We start from the raw sequence: 15,886 nt of genomic DNA on the forward strand, positions 1-15,886 counted from the left end.
TTAGCTAAATTATACGTGCGTCCACCTCCGAACAATAGTCCCTATAATAAGGTACTCCTCATGGCTGGCCTTTTAGGCCTACTTGATCTTTGTCTTATCATTCACTAATTAAATATTGTTTTTGTCTTTCAACCATTAATATCGCTCCACATTAAAGAAAGAATCTCTTTCTCTCTCATAGCCTCTTTCTCAATGGAGCAGCAGTTCGGTGACCATTAATGGAATTGTTGTGATCAACTGACAGAGAGTAGCTGTAGCTTCTCCTTTCCTTATCTCTTCTTATTACTCCACACCCACTTCAAGATTTCCCTCATTTAATACTGTTTCTTCTTTGCAAATACCGAAAACAGCTTGATAATAGTAAACCACAAGCAGCACTTTTATTTCACGTAAAATCCAAGAACCATGGCTGCTGCATGCACTGGTTCTAAAACCACGCGTCTTCTCTCTGCTCAAGATAGCACTGACTTCACTCTTTGTCCATAAATGCCCACAACAAAAACTTCTGCCATTCTACCCCTGCTCAAGAATATGATTCTTAACAGTAATAGCAGAACCAATAAGTGAAAAAGTCAAACCTTTTCTGCTGTCCTATTTTTGTTTTCCTTATCTTTCTTTCTCTTCATGTGACTCAGTTCATTTCTCTTCAATCACAGATACGAGGATGCTTAAAGGAGTTTTCATAGCTTTGTTTGTTGTAACATTAGTTCTTATATGTTCAAGTGGATATGTGTTTTGCAAGAATGAAACAGAGTCATCATCATCAACACTTAAGATTCTTTTGGAGATAAAGAAATCATTAGTTGATGACCCAGAAAATGTTTTGAGAGATTGGTCTGAAAACAATCCAAATTTCTGCAAATGGAGAGGTGTTTCGTGTGCAAGAAACTCACTAAAAGTGGTGAGCCTAAACCTTTCTGGTTCTTCACTTAGTGGGTCAATTTCACCGTCCATTGGCTTTTTGCATGACCTGCTCCAACTTGATCTTTCTTCTAATCTGCTCTCAGGTCCCCTTCAACCTACTCTTTCTAACCTTACTTCTTTGGAATCTCTCCTCCTTTTTTCCAACCAACTCACTGGCCCCATTCCCACTGAAATTGGCTTGCTGAAAAATCTCCAAGTCCTCAGAATTGGTGATAATGGCCTAACAGGGACAATTCCAACTACTTTTGGTGATCTTGAAAAGTTGGTCACTCTTGGCTTGGCCACATGCAACCTAGGTGGTAAAATTCCTTCTGAATTAGGAAGACTCAGCAAGATCGAGAACTTAAATTTACAGGAGAATCAACTGGAAGGTCCAATTCCAGCTGAGATTGGCAACTGCTCCAGCCTAGTTGCATTCAGTCTTGCTGTCAATAATCTCAATGGATCAATCCCAGAAGAATTGGCAAACCTTAAAAACCTCCAAGTTCTCAATTTTGCTAATAATAGCCTCTCTGGACAGATTCCTGCTGAGCTTGTTGGAATGAATCAGCTGCTTTATCTTAACTTGCTTGGTAATCAGCTTCAAGGTTCGATCCCAAAGTCCTTGGCAAAGTTGAGCAACCTTCAGAATTTAGACTTGTCTGGAAACAAACTTACTGGTGAAATTCCTGGAGAATTCGGCAACATGGGTCAGCTACTATTCTTGGTTCTGACAAGCAACAATCTTTCTGGTAGCATACCGAAAAGCATTTGTTCCAATGCGAGCAGCTTGGAACACATGATGCTTTCTGAAAACCAACTTTCTGGTGAAATCCCTGTGGAATTGAGAGATTGCAGGTCGCTAAAGCAGCTCGATTTGTCTAATAACACGCTCAGTGGTTCGATACCAGCAGAGCTGTACGAGTTGGTTGAGTTGACTGATCTCCTGCTTAACAATAACACTTTGGTTGGTTCAATTTCTCCGTCGATAGCAAACCTCACTAATCTGCAAACGTTGGCATTGTCTCACAACAACTTACGTGGAAATATACCGAAAGAGATAGGAATGCTTGGGAACCTTGAGATCCTCTTTCTATATGAGAACCAGTTATCTGGAGAAATCCCAATGGAGATAGGCAATTGCTCTAGCTTGCAGATGATCGATTTTTATGGAAATCAATTCACAGGCAATATTCCCATTACAATTGGAAGGCTGAAGCAGCTGAATTTCATTGATCTTAGACAAAATGATCTCTCTGGTGAAATTCCTGCCAGCTTGGGGAATTGTCACCAACTGAAGACCCTTGATTTGGCAGATAATCGACTATCTGGTAGCATCCCTACGACGTTTGGTTATCTTCGAGCTCTGGAGCAGCTTATGCTTTATAACAACTCCTTTGAAGGTAATCTTCCTGATGAACTGATCAATGTTTCAAATCTGACGAGAATCAATCTTTCTCATAATAAACTGAATGGTAGTATTGCTGCCCTGTGTAGTTCAACATCTTTTCTTTCCTTTGATGTTACAAATAATGCATTTGATCATGATATTCCACCCCACCTGGGATATTCACCATTTTTTGAGAGGTTAAGGCTAGGAAACAACCGTTTCACTGGAAAAATCCCTTGGACATTGGGATTAATCCGCGAACTATCGCTGCTAGATCTCTCCGGAAATGAATTGACTGGTTCAATACCTGCACAACTTTCTCTGTCCAGAAAACTCACCCATCTTGATCTCAATAATAACCTTCTTTATGGATCAATCCCTACTTGGCTTGGAAACTTGCCACTCTTGGGTGAGCTCAAGCTGTCCTCTAATAAGTTCTCAGGACCTCTTCCTAGAGAATTGTTCAACTGCTCAAAGCTTTTAGTGCTGTCTCTAGAAGACAATTCACTGAATGGAACTATACCCCTTGAAATTGGTAAGCTCAATTCCCTTAATGTCCTAAATCTTGATAGAAACCAACTCTCTGGTCCCATTCCAACTACCATTGGCAACTTAAGCAAGCTCTACATACTCCGTCTCTCGGGAAACACCTTTACTGGTGAAATACCTAGTGAGCTAGGACAGCTCAAGAATCTACAAAGCATACTGGATTTGAGTTTCAACAACCTCACTGGCCAAATTCCTCCTTCTGTTGGGACACTCTCTAAACTTGAAGCACTTGATCTATCTCATAACCAGCTCATTGGAGAAGTTCCTCCTCAAGTTGGTGAAATGAGCAGTTTGGGCAAGCTTAACCTCTCTTACAACAAACTTCACGGCAAATTGGACAAACAGTATGCACATTGGCCAGCTGATGCATTCACTGGGAATCATCTATGTGGAAGTCCTCTGCAAAATTGCAAAGAGTCCAAGTCCAACAATCAAGATCCAGGACTAAGTAACTCAACAGTGGTAATAATTTCAGTGATATCAACTACAGTGGCAATAATACTTCTGTTGCTTGGAGCTGCCCTCTTTTTCAAGCAAAGGCGAGAAGCCTTTAGAAGAGCAAGTTCAATAAATTATGCTTACTCTTCCAGCTCTTCCCATGGACAAAAGAGAGCACTCTTTGGAAGTGTTGCTGCCAAGCGCGATATCACGTGGGATGACATCATGGAAGCAACAAATAATCTAAGCACCGAGTTCATAATCGGATCTGGTGGATCCGGAACTGTCTACAAAGCGGAGTTGTTTAATGGAGAGATAGTGGCAATCAAGAGAATACCAAGCAAGGATGATCTCTTGCTGGACAAAAGCTTTGCAAGAGAAATCAAAACACTTTGGAGGATAAGGCATAGGCACTTGGTGAGGCTAATGGGGTATTGTAACAATAGAGGAGAAGGTTCAAATCTACTGATATATGAGTATATGGAGAATGGAAGTGTGTGGGATTGGCTGCACAAGCAGCCGGCTAATAACAAGACGAAGAAGTGCCTCGACTGGGAGGCGAGGCTGAAGATAGCAGTGGGATTAGCACAAGGAATTGAGTACCTTCACCATGATTGTGTGCCCAAGATAATTCACAGGGATATCAAATCCAGCAATATTCTGTTAGACTCTAACATGGAGGCACATTTGGGGGATTTTGGGCTGGCCAAAGCCATTAAGGATAACTATGATTCCTTCAACACAGAATCAAACATGTGGTTTGCTGGTTCTTATGGTTATATTGCTCCAGGTATTTAAACTGATATCTTTTTCTGAATTTTCGAGTTGCATGTGTTGTATCCGCCAATTTTTTGTGGTTTAAACCGAGTCGACTTTTTTGTTCGCAGAGTATGCTTATTCTTTGAAGGCAACAGAAAAGAGTGATGTTTATAGCATGGGTATTGTACTCATGGAGCTTGTGAGTGGAAGAATGCCAACTGATGGGAGTTTTGGAGAAGACATGGACATGGTGAGGTGGGTTGAGTCGCGTATTGAAATGTCTGGAACTGCTAGGGAAGAGCTCATTGATCCCATGTTGAAACCATTGTTACCCAATGAAGAAAGTGCTGCATTTCAGGTGCTGGAAATAGCACTGCAATGCACGAAAACTGCACCTGCTGAAAGGCCATCTTCCCGGAAAGTTTGTGATCAATTGCTACATGTATTTAACGACAAGGTGGTTCATTCTGATAAGATGAGTCCAGACAATTACGTTTAGATGTTTTAGTCAATGAAATATCTTAAGCTTTTGAAGATTAGAGAACATTCATCTTCTGCAAAATTGAATTTGTAAAAGCATTGTTTCAGGCTAGGAGCCTCAAGTTCACAGTTGTTTGTTGATAGTCTAATGCCTAAACCTTTTCTGTACAGCTGATGAGAATCATACTCTGTCAAATGTCTCAAACGTTAGAAAAAGATCTAATGACCAGTTCTTATCAATGGTCCACCAAAGAAAACATGTTTTCCTGCAAAATCAAGTTTCTCAACCTGGAATTTGAGGTTGTATTCAGCCACAGTAGTTGATAGTATGGCTGATGGCTCAGCAAAATTGAGCTACTGTAAGAGAATATAATCAAGAATTTTAATAGAAAAGGTACTGCAGATGTCATATTAGCCCAATACAAGAAGTTGCGAGGAACTATTGTTTTCGTGGTAAGATTGATCCTTAACCAATAAGGAGTGGTTAAGGATTGATCCTTAACCAATAATGCTGCTGTCTCAGGTACAAACCAATTAATTAGCACTGTAAAATAACAGAAGTGGATATGTTGGAAACAGAAGCATAAGAATGTCAAGAAACATATACTTTCCACATTTACACAAAATCAATCCTCACAATCCTAAATATGTGATACGCATCAAAACCCACATATCATAATAATCTTGGGACATCTTTTTCCCTGTAATGGTTTTCTTTCCATTTAATGGAATTCATCCGACTCAACCAGAACCAACTATTTAAAACCAATTTTGAACTGAAAGAGCTAAATCTCAGCAAGCAACAGCTTATGTCCTAACAAACTCATGCGTTGCTAAAAGTTCGAAGTAGTTATATTGAATTGACAGTGATGTATTAGGGGTGTCCACTTCCACCATGCCAGAGAATGGACCATAATATAAGTAGCTTCATTACTTATAATGCAATTTTTATTATTAGAGAACTCGACTGGAGGCACTCCACATACAATTCCATCATAAAGCGTTTTTTAGCTGATCCGTCTTCAACAGAACAAACAAAGCTGACTCGTCATATAAGCAGCTACTGCACCAAATTCTCCGAAAACCACCCATACTGTTAATCTTCATCATCATCTGCAACAAATGTTTCAATATCAATATGGGAAGTGATATAAAAGAGCACAAAAGAGTCAAGTAAGGACTACACAAAGCATAAGTGGGAGGCCACACAACAAAAAGAAAAAGTCTGGACCAGAGAGTAAATAGAGATATGTCTAGCATAACTGATGCAAATACATTGCAAAAACTTGTCTCTATCCCACCATTGTGTATAAGGACAACTGCAGCTTTCGTGCTTCATCAGTTTGGCTAAGCCTTAGGATATTGTATACGGGTGAAACCGAGCTCATTGGACACTTCGGTTCTCGATGGAGGAAACGGAGCAGAGACATGATCGTAAGGAACCGGAATCGGGGCAAGGAGCCCCTTGAGTCGGGGTTCGGGCAAAACACCTGCCCTCGGAAGAATCGGGGCCACGTCCCCAGGTCCGATTCAAATCCCAAAACTTCAGAGAGCATTACCAGATAATCGAGCATGACTAGCAAAGGGCCGTGATATCCGCGCCCAGCCGGATGTCACGATGTGAATCTCGGCACGTATCGGAAAAAAATCTGTGATTAGCAAAACGGAAGATTTTTACCTTTTATGGGATTGTACTTAGGGTAAAACTCCCCTACTATATAAAGGGGAGTCTAACTATTCATTAGACACATTGTAACACATATATCATGGCAATATACTCTTATTTTCTCTGTTATTTAAAGTTCTTACTTTTGTCCATCAGTTCTTCGTTATCGTGAGCCCGAGATCGAAGGCAGGCATTTCATTAAGCTGTTATTGAGTCCGGGGTCATTCATATTAATTGGTTTGACAATTTATCACGCCCTTTATCTGTTTAATCTAACGCTTTTTATCATTTGTATTGAATTAATCCGCATATCCTTAAAATTATATATAAATTCAATTATTATCCATTTTTTAGGGTAAACAGTTTGGCGCCCACAGTGGGGCTAAGGATAATAGTGGCAATTTGATACAAATTTCTATAACACACTCTATTTTACACTTGTTCTTTGAGCTTTTAATTTCAGGTCAAATTAAAAATTCAAACGCCCAATCTGCCCATTTTAACGTTGATGCTGAGTCTAGCCACCATGGCGAGAACAACAACGTGGTGCCCAGCAATGAGGTGCCCCCTGTTTACCCTAACGGAGTCCCAGTCGTGGACCCGATTGATGCTAACTCACACGTGGCTATCAAAGCAAACCCTCCTACTGACCCCGAAAACAGCATTCGCGGGGGAGACCGGTCGATAGCCCGGAGTACACACGACAGCGAAGGTGATGGGATCAACTTGCTGGTGATCTTCAAAATGTTACACACTCAACAAGCAGCGATAGCCCAGTTGCAAAACCAAAGTCGCGCCCCCAGCAGAGTTGAGCCCGAACCATCCCAGGAAAACGCTCGCAGAAATGGACCGGCCACAGAAAGGCTGGGTGAAGTAGAACCCGGGTCCAACCCCGAGATAATAAAGATGCTTGAGGGAATGACAAAACTGGTGGAATCGGGAGAAACGAAAATCCAAGCTAACGACAAAAAAGTGGAGACCAATAACTCCAGGGTCGATCAAATCCCAAGAGCACCACCGATACTTAAGGGCCTGGATTCCAAGAAATTTGTCCAAAAGCATTTCTCTCCGAGCGCAGCTCCGAAGCCGATCCCAAAGAAGTTCCGTATGACTGAAATTCCCAAGTATAATGGAACAACTGATCCAAATTAACATGTGACCTCCTACACGTGCACCATCAAGCAAAACGATTTGCAAGAAGATGAGATCGAATCCGTTCTACTGAAAAAGTTAGGAGAGACCTTGTAAAAGGAGCTATGATATGGTATCACAACTTAGCCCCTAATTCTATTGATTCGTTCACTATGCTTGCAGATGCCTTAGTTAAAACGCACGCCAGGGCCATCAAGGCCGAGACCAGAAAGTCAGACCTTTTTAAAGTAAAGCAAAGAGATAACGAGATGCTCAGGGAATTCGTGTCGAGGTTTCAAATGGAACGGATGGATCTGCCTTCGGTCGCAGATGATTGGGCCTTTCAGGCATTCACCCAAGGACTCAACCCCCAAATCTCATTGGCTTCGCAGTAGTTGAAACAAATTTTGATAGAGTACCCGGTGGTAACTTGGGCCGACGTCCATAACAAGTACCAATCAAAAATTAGGGTCGAAGATGATCAGCTCGGGGCCCCTTTCGGTTCCGTTTATTCCATCATAACTAGCGACAGATCCAAAAGAGTCGTCGATCATGAACCAAAATCGAGCAGAGATCGGTATCAACTATACAATGGAGATCGAAGGGGTAATGGGTCCGGACGCAACCCTAGGAGGAGTGAAAGAAGAAGTGATCGAGGTCATAATAACCGGGGGCTAATGAGAAAAAATGGTTTCGACAGACCCATCGGGTCTAAGGAGGCACCGAGGTTATCGGAGTACAAATTCAATGTCGATGTTGCCGGTATCATATCAGCCATCAGACGTATCAAAGATACTAAGTGGCCTCGACCGTTGCAATCCGATCCTACCCGAAGGGACCCCAACCTAATGTGCAAGTATCATGGCACTCACGGCCACAGAACTGAAGACTGCCGACAACCTCTGAGAATTTTTGAGTGATCGAGCCAAAAATCACTTCAGGAATAGGGACTCCAACAAGCAGATCGATCAAGATGAACCTCAGCACGTCATTAACATGATCATTGGTAGAGTTGATGTCCCCCAAGGGACCGATGTTGAAGCGCACTAAGGTGTCTATTATAATGGAAAAATGAACTCGAGATTATGTACTGGAGGGAACCGTATCTTTCAATGACGAGGACGCTGAACGCATCGTGCAACCACATAATGATGCACTGGTAATATCCGTACTCATAAATAAATCTCGAGTTAAGCGTGTGTTAATGGGTCTAGGAAGCTCAGCCAATATCATCAGATCGAGGGTCATGGAACAGCTGGGTCTGCAAGACCAAATAGTGCCTGTAGTATGAGTTTTAAACGGATTTAACATGGCATGCGAGACTACTAAAGGGGAAATAACCTTGCCGGTGAACACCACCGGAACTGTTTAGAAAATGAAGTTCTACGTGATCGAAGGATATATGAGATATAATGCTCTATTCGGAAGGTCATGGTTCACAACATGAGGGCAGTACCCTCAACATTACATCAGGCATTGAAATTCCCTATACCGGGAGGGATCAAGACTGTTTACGGAGAACAGCTGACCCCAAAGAAAATGTTCGCGGTCGATGAGGTGGTCCCGATATCTGCACCAACGGACCTGAGTCCGGTTACAAGTAAAGAAACCAAATAGCAATCACCGACACCGGTCCCGACCGAACCAGAGAAGCAGGAGGCAGGCGAGGATGATGATTACGGAGTCCCTAGGTCGTTCATATCCCCTAAAGATTCCGATGCTACCAAGTCAACGGTTGAGGAGCTGGAGCAAGTCATACGGGTCGAGCGCTTGCCCCATCGGAAGGTATGCCTGGGCACGGGGCTAACTCCCGAGCTCAGGAAAAAACTCATTGAACCCCTTATAGCTAACATAGATTATTTTGCTTGGTCCCATCTTGATATGACAGGGATTCCGCCAGAAATAACTATTCATAAGCTAAGCTTGGATCCGAAGTTCCACCCGGTTAAACAGAAGAGGAGGCCTTAGTTCGAAGTCAAGAATGCATTCATCAAAGACGAGGTATCCAAACTCCTTAAAATCGGTTCCATTTGGGAAGTTAAGTACCCGGGTTGATTAGAAAACATAGTAGTAGTGCTTAAAAAGGGAAATAAATTAAGAATGTGTATAGATTACAAAGACTTGAACAAGGCATGCCCTACGAACTCTTTTCCTTTGCCTAACATCGATCGCATGATCGATGCGATGGCTGGCCACGAGATACTCAGCTTTCTCGACGCCTATTCTGGGTACAACCAGATCAGGATGGATCCGAGCGACCAAGAAAAGACAACCTTCATCACTAAATACGGTACCTATTGTTATAACATAATGCCATTCGGACTAAAAAATGCCGGTGCCAGATACCAACGCCTAGTAAATTGGATATTCGAAGAGCAAATAGGAAAATCAATGGAGGTATAGATTGACGACATGTTAGTTAGGTCCCTGCGAGCAGAGAACCATTTGGAAAACTTGCAGGAAACCTTCAACATACTAAAGAAATACAATATGAAGCTAAACCCAGAGAAATGCGCATTCGGGGTCGGATCCGGGAAGTTCCTCGAATTCATGGTGTCCAACCGGGGGATAGAGATCAATCCCGACAAGATCAAAGCTATAGAGGATATCACCATGGTGGACAATGTCAAGGTCGTTCAAAGTCTAACCAGGTGCATAGCCGCCCTGGGTCAGTTCATTTCAAGGTCCTCCGATAAGAGCCATCGGTTATTCTCGTTATTGAAGAAGAAGAATAACTTCTCGTGGACCCCGGAGTGCCAGCAAGCTTTGGAAGAATTCAAACAGTACCTTTCGAGTTCACCTTTGCTTCATACTTGAAGGGAGACGAGCAGTTGTACCTGTACTTAGCGGTATCCGAGATAGCGGTAAGTGGAGTTTTAGTCCGGGAAGAAGAAAGTACGCAATTTCCTGTATATTACGTTATCAAGACTCTAGGCGAGGCCGAAATGAGGTATCCTCACCTGGAGAAATTGGTGCTCGCTTTGCTAAGCGCCTTAGGAATTTAAGGCCATATTTTTAATGCCATCCCATATGTGTCGTAACTACTTACCCATTAAGGAACATAACGCACAAACCCGAGCTCTCGGGATGGTTGGCCAAATGTGCCGTTGAAATTAGCGGGTACGATATCAAATATCGACCCCGGAATGCCATCAAATCTCAAATTTTGGCAGACTTCGTGGCCAACTTCACGTCGGCCTTAATACCCAAAGTCGAAAAGGAATTGCTGCTAACCTCAGGAACCTCCTCGGGGATCTGGACCCTCTTTACGGATGGTGCCTCGAACATAAAGGGGTCCGGACTCGGCATCGTATTGAAGCCGCCCACAGGTAACGTAGTTAGGCAATCTGTTAGAACTATGAAATTGATTAACAATGAGCCCGAGTATGAGGCCATGATTGTAGGTCTCGGGTTGGCTAAAATCCTCCGAGCTGAAGTGATCGAAGCTAAATGCGATTCCATTATTATGGTAAATCAAGTCAATGGGACATTCGAAGTGAAAGAGGAACGAATGTGAAGATACTTGGATAAACTACAGTAACGCTACATCGATTAAAGGAATGGACCCTACAACACGTGCCCCGAGATCAAAATAGCGAAGCCAATGTTCTGGCCAACTTGGGGTCATCGGCTGATGACGATGAATTCAGCTCGGGAACGGTCGTACAACTCATGAAATCGGTAGTGGAAGAAGGACATGCCGAGATAAACTCGACAAGTTTAACTTGGGACTGGAGAAACAAGTATATAGATTACATGAAGACCGGGAAGCTGCCTTCGGATCCCAAAGAATCGAGAACTCTGTGCACGAAGGCGGCCATGTTTAGCCTATCCAAAGATAATACTCTGTTCAGAAGAACGTTCGATGGCCCACTCGCCATATGCTTAGGGCGGGGAAACACCGAATATGTTTTAAGGGAAGTTCACGAAGGCACCTGTAGAAACCATTCAGGGGTAGAATCGTTAGATCATAAGATAATCAAAGCCGGCTATTACTGGATTGACATGGAGAAATATGCAAAGGAGTTCGTATTAAAATACGACGGCTGTTAGAGGCACATACCAATGATCCATCAGCCCGGGGAGTTACTACACTCGGTCTTATCGCCCTGGTCGTTCATGAAGTGGTGAATGGACATCGTCGGTCCCCTACCGTGGGCACCTGGTAAGGCTCAATTTATACTATTTATAACTGACTATTTCTCTAAATGGGTTGAAGTCAAGCATTCGAGAAAGTCCAGGAAAAAGAAGTCATAGACTTCATTTAGGACCACATCATATGCCAGTTCAGTATACCGTCCGAGATAGTATGTGATAACGAGAAACAGTTCATCGGCAGCAAAGTAAGCAAATTGTTTGAGGAGCATAAGATCAAGAAGATCTTGTCAACACCTTATCACCCTAGTAGGAACGGGCAGGCGAAGTCAACGAATAAAACAATCCTTCAAAACCATAAGAAAAGGTTGGTCGATGCCAAAGGGAAATGGAAGGAAATCCTACCCGAAGACTTGAGGGCATATCGCACAACCTCAAAATCCAGTACCGGGGCCACCCCGTTTTCGTTGGTCTACGGCGCCGAAGCACTAATACTGATCGAGGTGGGAGAATCGAGCCTCAGATTCCGATATGCAACTGAAGAATCTAACCACCGAGGCCATAAGCATGAGGCTAGAACTACTGGATGAGAGATGCGAGGCCACTCTAGTCCGGCTGGCCACCCAAAAATAGCGGATAGAAAGATATTACAATCGAAGAGCCAACCTCTGACATTTCAACATCGGGGACTTGGTATTAAGAAGAGTAACACAGAACACCCGAAACCCAAATGAAGGAAAGCTAGGACCAAACTGGGAAGGTCCGCATTGAGTCATCGGGATTACTGGTAAAGGTTCATACAAACTCGAAGCGGGAAACGGCACACAGCTACCAAACAACTGGAACGTGGCCCACTTAAAATGATACTACTACTAAGGTACGCCCTCATTCATTTTCTTTTATTTTGGCTAACACTTGCAGGCAAATGCCGAAGGATAATGTAGCTGATTAGGCCTGAAAGCACGCGTTGCACTCTTTGTTCCTTGAACCGGTTTTGTCCCAAATGGGTTTTCCAGCAAGGTTTTTAACGGGGCAACAATAAATCGTGCTAACTTAGAGTCGAAGACCTGTTTTAAATCGGAGTCAATGGTCGCATCAACAATATCTGAGTCCACTCAAAGATCGACCCCGAATACTGGGGGCCATCACCCTCGAGTCAAGATTTTTAGCAAGGAAGGAAACTCTGTGCTCGAACATTCTAGGCTCGGTGGTTAGGATTCAATGTAAGGGCCAAACGGTCAAATTAATCATGCCTGAGTAGGTCACACCAGCTGCAATACGAGCTTTTACACAATCTTGTATGTTACGCACAGAAATGAAAGAAAGTTTTTACTTTGCTAACAAATATTTTTTGCTTCTTAAAAGTATCGAGCCTAAGGGCTAATCCTACCCGAGAACTATCGAGCCCAAGGGCCACCCCTATCTGAGCCCAAAGGGCTACCCCCACTAGGGGACTGCCGTCCTGGATAAGTTTAGTTGGCTCGGGTTATCGAAACTCGGAGGCACAAAACCTATTAGGAAGTGCCCTAACCTAAAAGGCTACGACCACCCTAAAAATAGTTCGGAGATATCCGAAGCCCGTAATCAAAACATAAGGCCATCAACAAAATTTCAATCCTGTTCAAATGTTACCCTCGGCAAAATTATAGTCTAAAAACATTTAAACAAGCATCTTGGGGAAAATTTCTGGTCACTCCGAGCCCCCATAAGTTTCAAGCAATACTTGCATCGACGACAAGTCTTGTTCGGACCTCCGAAAAATAACTTATTACTATGTTTTATTCCGTGCTAAGGCATTTGAAATCTTTGCAATTGTAAAAAGTATGCTAAAGGTAATAGACTTGAAGATTGCCAAAAGGGAAAAAACTTTATGTATGCATTCCAGAATGTCTTTACAAAGGCCAATGAAAACGGCCTCAACAAAATAAATGTACAAAATGCAAAAACAAAGACAAAAGTTCCTGAGGCATCTACCTCTGTTCTTCACCAGAACCCACCTCGTCACCAGAGCCGTCAGGGTCTTCTTCATCTTCAGGTTCGTCAGAGCCTTCTTCATCCTCGGGTTCAGCCAGCTTCTTGGCCTCGACCTCGAGCCTTTTCACGTCCTTGATCTCGACAAATAGGTCAAAGACTCGGGCATGGATCTCTTCGTGAGTTTCCCTTCGAGACAACCGTTTCACGTACTCAACAGTGGCTTTTAGGCGGGCCTCAGATGCCTCGACATCGGCCTTATACTGGGCCACCATCTCCTCAGCATCGCCGGAGGTTGTGCGCATCTGAGCCTTTACAGCTTCACATTCACTGTCGAGGGCATCCCGCTCTACCATGGCCGAGTTCAGTTGAGCTTGGAGTTCCTCGTTGAGCTGGGCTCGCTTATCGGCTTTCTGTTTTGCCACCCAGAGTTGAACTTCTACTGATGCCAGTTGTGCCTGGGCGGTCTCCTTCTCTGAAGCCAACCGATCCATTTTGCCCTTCCAAACATCGGCCATAGTGGGCCTCATTCATTTCAGCTCGAAGTTGATCGATCCGATCAATCTTCTACTGAACCTGCAAGGTTTGGTCATTAGTCACCATGGCTAAGTCTTCATTACTAACTTTGAAAAACTTTACCTTTTCGACCAAGTCGGCATGCTTCTTCTGAGCCGCATCTAGCTCGGCCTGGAGATTCTTGACGACCCCTTCATGTTGCTCGTTGAGAAGCTTATACATGTCTCTTTTCTCATCAAGCTCCTTGATCTTAGCCTCGAGCTGGTTAACCTTGGTCAGATACCGAAGAAAGCTTTTGTGATGGAGTACCGAGCCCTGCGAAAGGGTAAAAGAAAGAAGACATGAGAAAATTCGAAGGTAGAAGCTTGGCCAAAAGGTAAAAAATGAATAAAGGATGAAAGTATTTATAAAGGTTTCGTGCTGTTTCGTATTCAGGGATGACCTGGCGATGGCTGACGCGTATTTGAAATCATAACGACACGACTAACGAGACGTTTTAGAGTCTTTGTCATTTTTGTCACGGCGTATTAAAGAAGGGATCGAAGTGCATATGTCGTTTCTCGTCATTTCAGTAAACTTAATCTACGAGAAATGAGGGGACTATCTGTATACGGGTAAAATCGAGCCCATTGGACACCTTGGTTCTTGATGGAGGAAACAGAGCAAAGACATGATCGTAAGGAACCAGAATCGGGGTAAGGAGCCCCTCGACTCGGGGTCCGGGCAAAACACCTGCCCTCGAAATAATCAGGGCCACGTCCCCCAGGTCTGATTCGAATCCCAAAACTTCGAAGAGCATTACCAGATAATCGAGTATGACTAGCAAAGGGCCGTGATATCCACGCCTAGCCGGATGTCACGGCGTGAATCTCGGCACGTATCGGCAGAAAATCTGTGATTAGCAAAATGGAATATTTTTACCTTTTATGGAATTGTACTTAGGGTAAAACTCCCCTACTATATAAAGGGGAGTCTAACTATTCATTAGACACATTGTAACACACATATCATGGCAATATACTCTTATTTTCTCTGTTATTCAAAGTTCTTACTTTTGTCCATCAGTTCTTCGTTATCGTGAGCCCGAGATCGAAGGCAGGCATTTAATTAAGCTGTTACTCAGTTCGGGGTCATTCATCTTAGTGGGTTTGACAATTTATCACGCCCTTTATCTGTTTAATCTAACGCTTTTTATCATTTGTATTGAATTAATCCGCATATCTTTAAAATCACATATAAATTTAATTGTTATCGTTTTTAGGTTAAATAGATATTGCAGTTGGCTGCTACACAATTCTAACTAGCTGCTAGGTAGAAATATGATCAAGTCATTTACATCTATTGTTGATCTAAATTATATGTTCTGAATCAGAAATCTAAAGGATTGGCAATTTATGGATTCAGCTAGTGTCTTATTGCCTTGGATAAACTCTAACTGCAAATTTAGTTCTTTGCACGGAAACATGTCAAAAATATCCCTCTGCTATGTGAAAATGATTAGTTATATCCTCTGTTATACTATCCGTCCACCATAACTTTCTAGTTACAGAATTGATACAAAAATACCCCTATGCCGTTAGGGCCCTCTACCATGGCCAACACCATCCTATGCCTGACATTTCACTGAGATGGATGCCCATGTGGCGTGCTACCTCACCCCCTCAATCCCATTTTACCTCATTCCATTTTATCTCCAAATCCTCCCCTCCCCCAACAAACCACAATCGCGAACATAGGCCGGCAAGTCAATCAAAGACTATAACAGAATAAAAAAAGAGTTTCAGGACTGGCAAGGTAGAGAAATAAGTGCTAGAATGAAATAAATATTTATCATTGAATCGAAGACTCATTACCCACGTTCCAGTTACTAGACGAGAGACCCCATGTCTAAAGTGCGGCAAACATGGAACCAGCTCTTCCAAAGTAACAAAAAGCACCCGAAGCTATTGTCGCCATTCAAGCAGCAGGGACAAGTAAAATAGAAGCTC

General features: G+C 43.0%; 2 protein-coding genes across 2 annotated transcripts; one reads left to right on the plus strand and one right to left on the minus strand.

Annotated features, from left to right (window-relative positions):
* The first annotated feature begins 528 nt into the window (after positions 1-528).
* On the plus strand, positions 529-4,687 carry LOC104090041 (LRR receptor-like serine/threonine-protein kinase GSO1). Its single transcript, XM_009595079.4, has 2 exons — positions 529-4,070; positions 4,168-4,687. The coding sequence occupies exons 1-2, from the start codon at positions 665-667 to the stop codon at positions 4,536-4,538; spliced, it is 3,777 nt and encodes a 1,258-aa protein (XP_009593374.1). The 5' UTR covers positions 529-664; the 3' UTR covers positions 4,539-4,687.
* Positions 4,688-13,381: 8,694 nt separating this feature from the next.
* Positions 13,382-13,876, minus strand: LOC138910353 (uncharacterized). Its single transcript, XM_070201588.1, has one exon. The coding sequence runs from the start codon at positions 13,874-13,876 to the stop codon at positions 13,382-13,384; it is 495 nt and encodes a 164-aa protein (XP_070057689.1).
* Positions 13,877-15,886: the final 2,010 nt, after the last annotated feature.

This window comes from Nicotiana tomentosiformis, chromosome 1 (assembly GCF_000390325.3).
Source record: "Nicotiana tomentosiformis chromosome 1, ASM39032v3, whole genome shotgun sequence".
Classification (NCBI taxonomy): domain Eukaryota; kingdom Viridiplantae; phylum Streptophyta; class Magnoliopsida; order Solanales; family Solanaceae; genus Nicotiana; species Nicotiana tomentosiformis.

Bases quoted from the DNA above. Each gene is read 5' to 3' on its own strand.
- LOC104090041 (XM_009595079.4), top strand. From the start codon at position 665: ATGCTTAAAGGAGTTTTCATAGCTTTGTTTGTTGTAACATTAGTTCTT. The intron at 4,071-4,167 runs GTATTTAAACTG...TTTTGTTCGCAG, and splicing joins TTATGGTTATATTGCTCCAG to AGTATGCTTATTCTTTGAAG.
- LOC138910353 (XM_070201588.1), bottom strand. From the start codon at position 13,876: ATGGATCGGTTGGCTTCAGAGAAGGAGACCGCCCAGGCACAACTGGCA.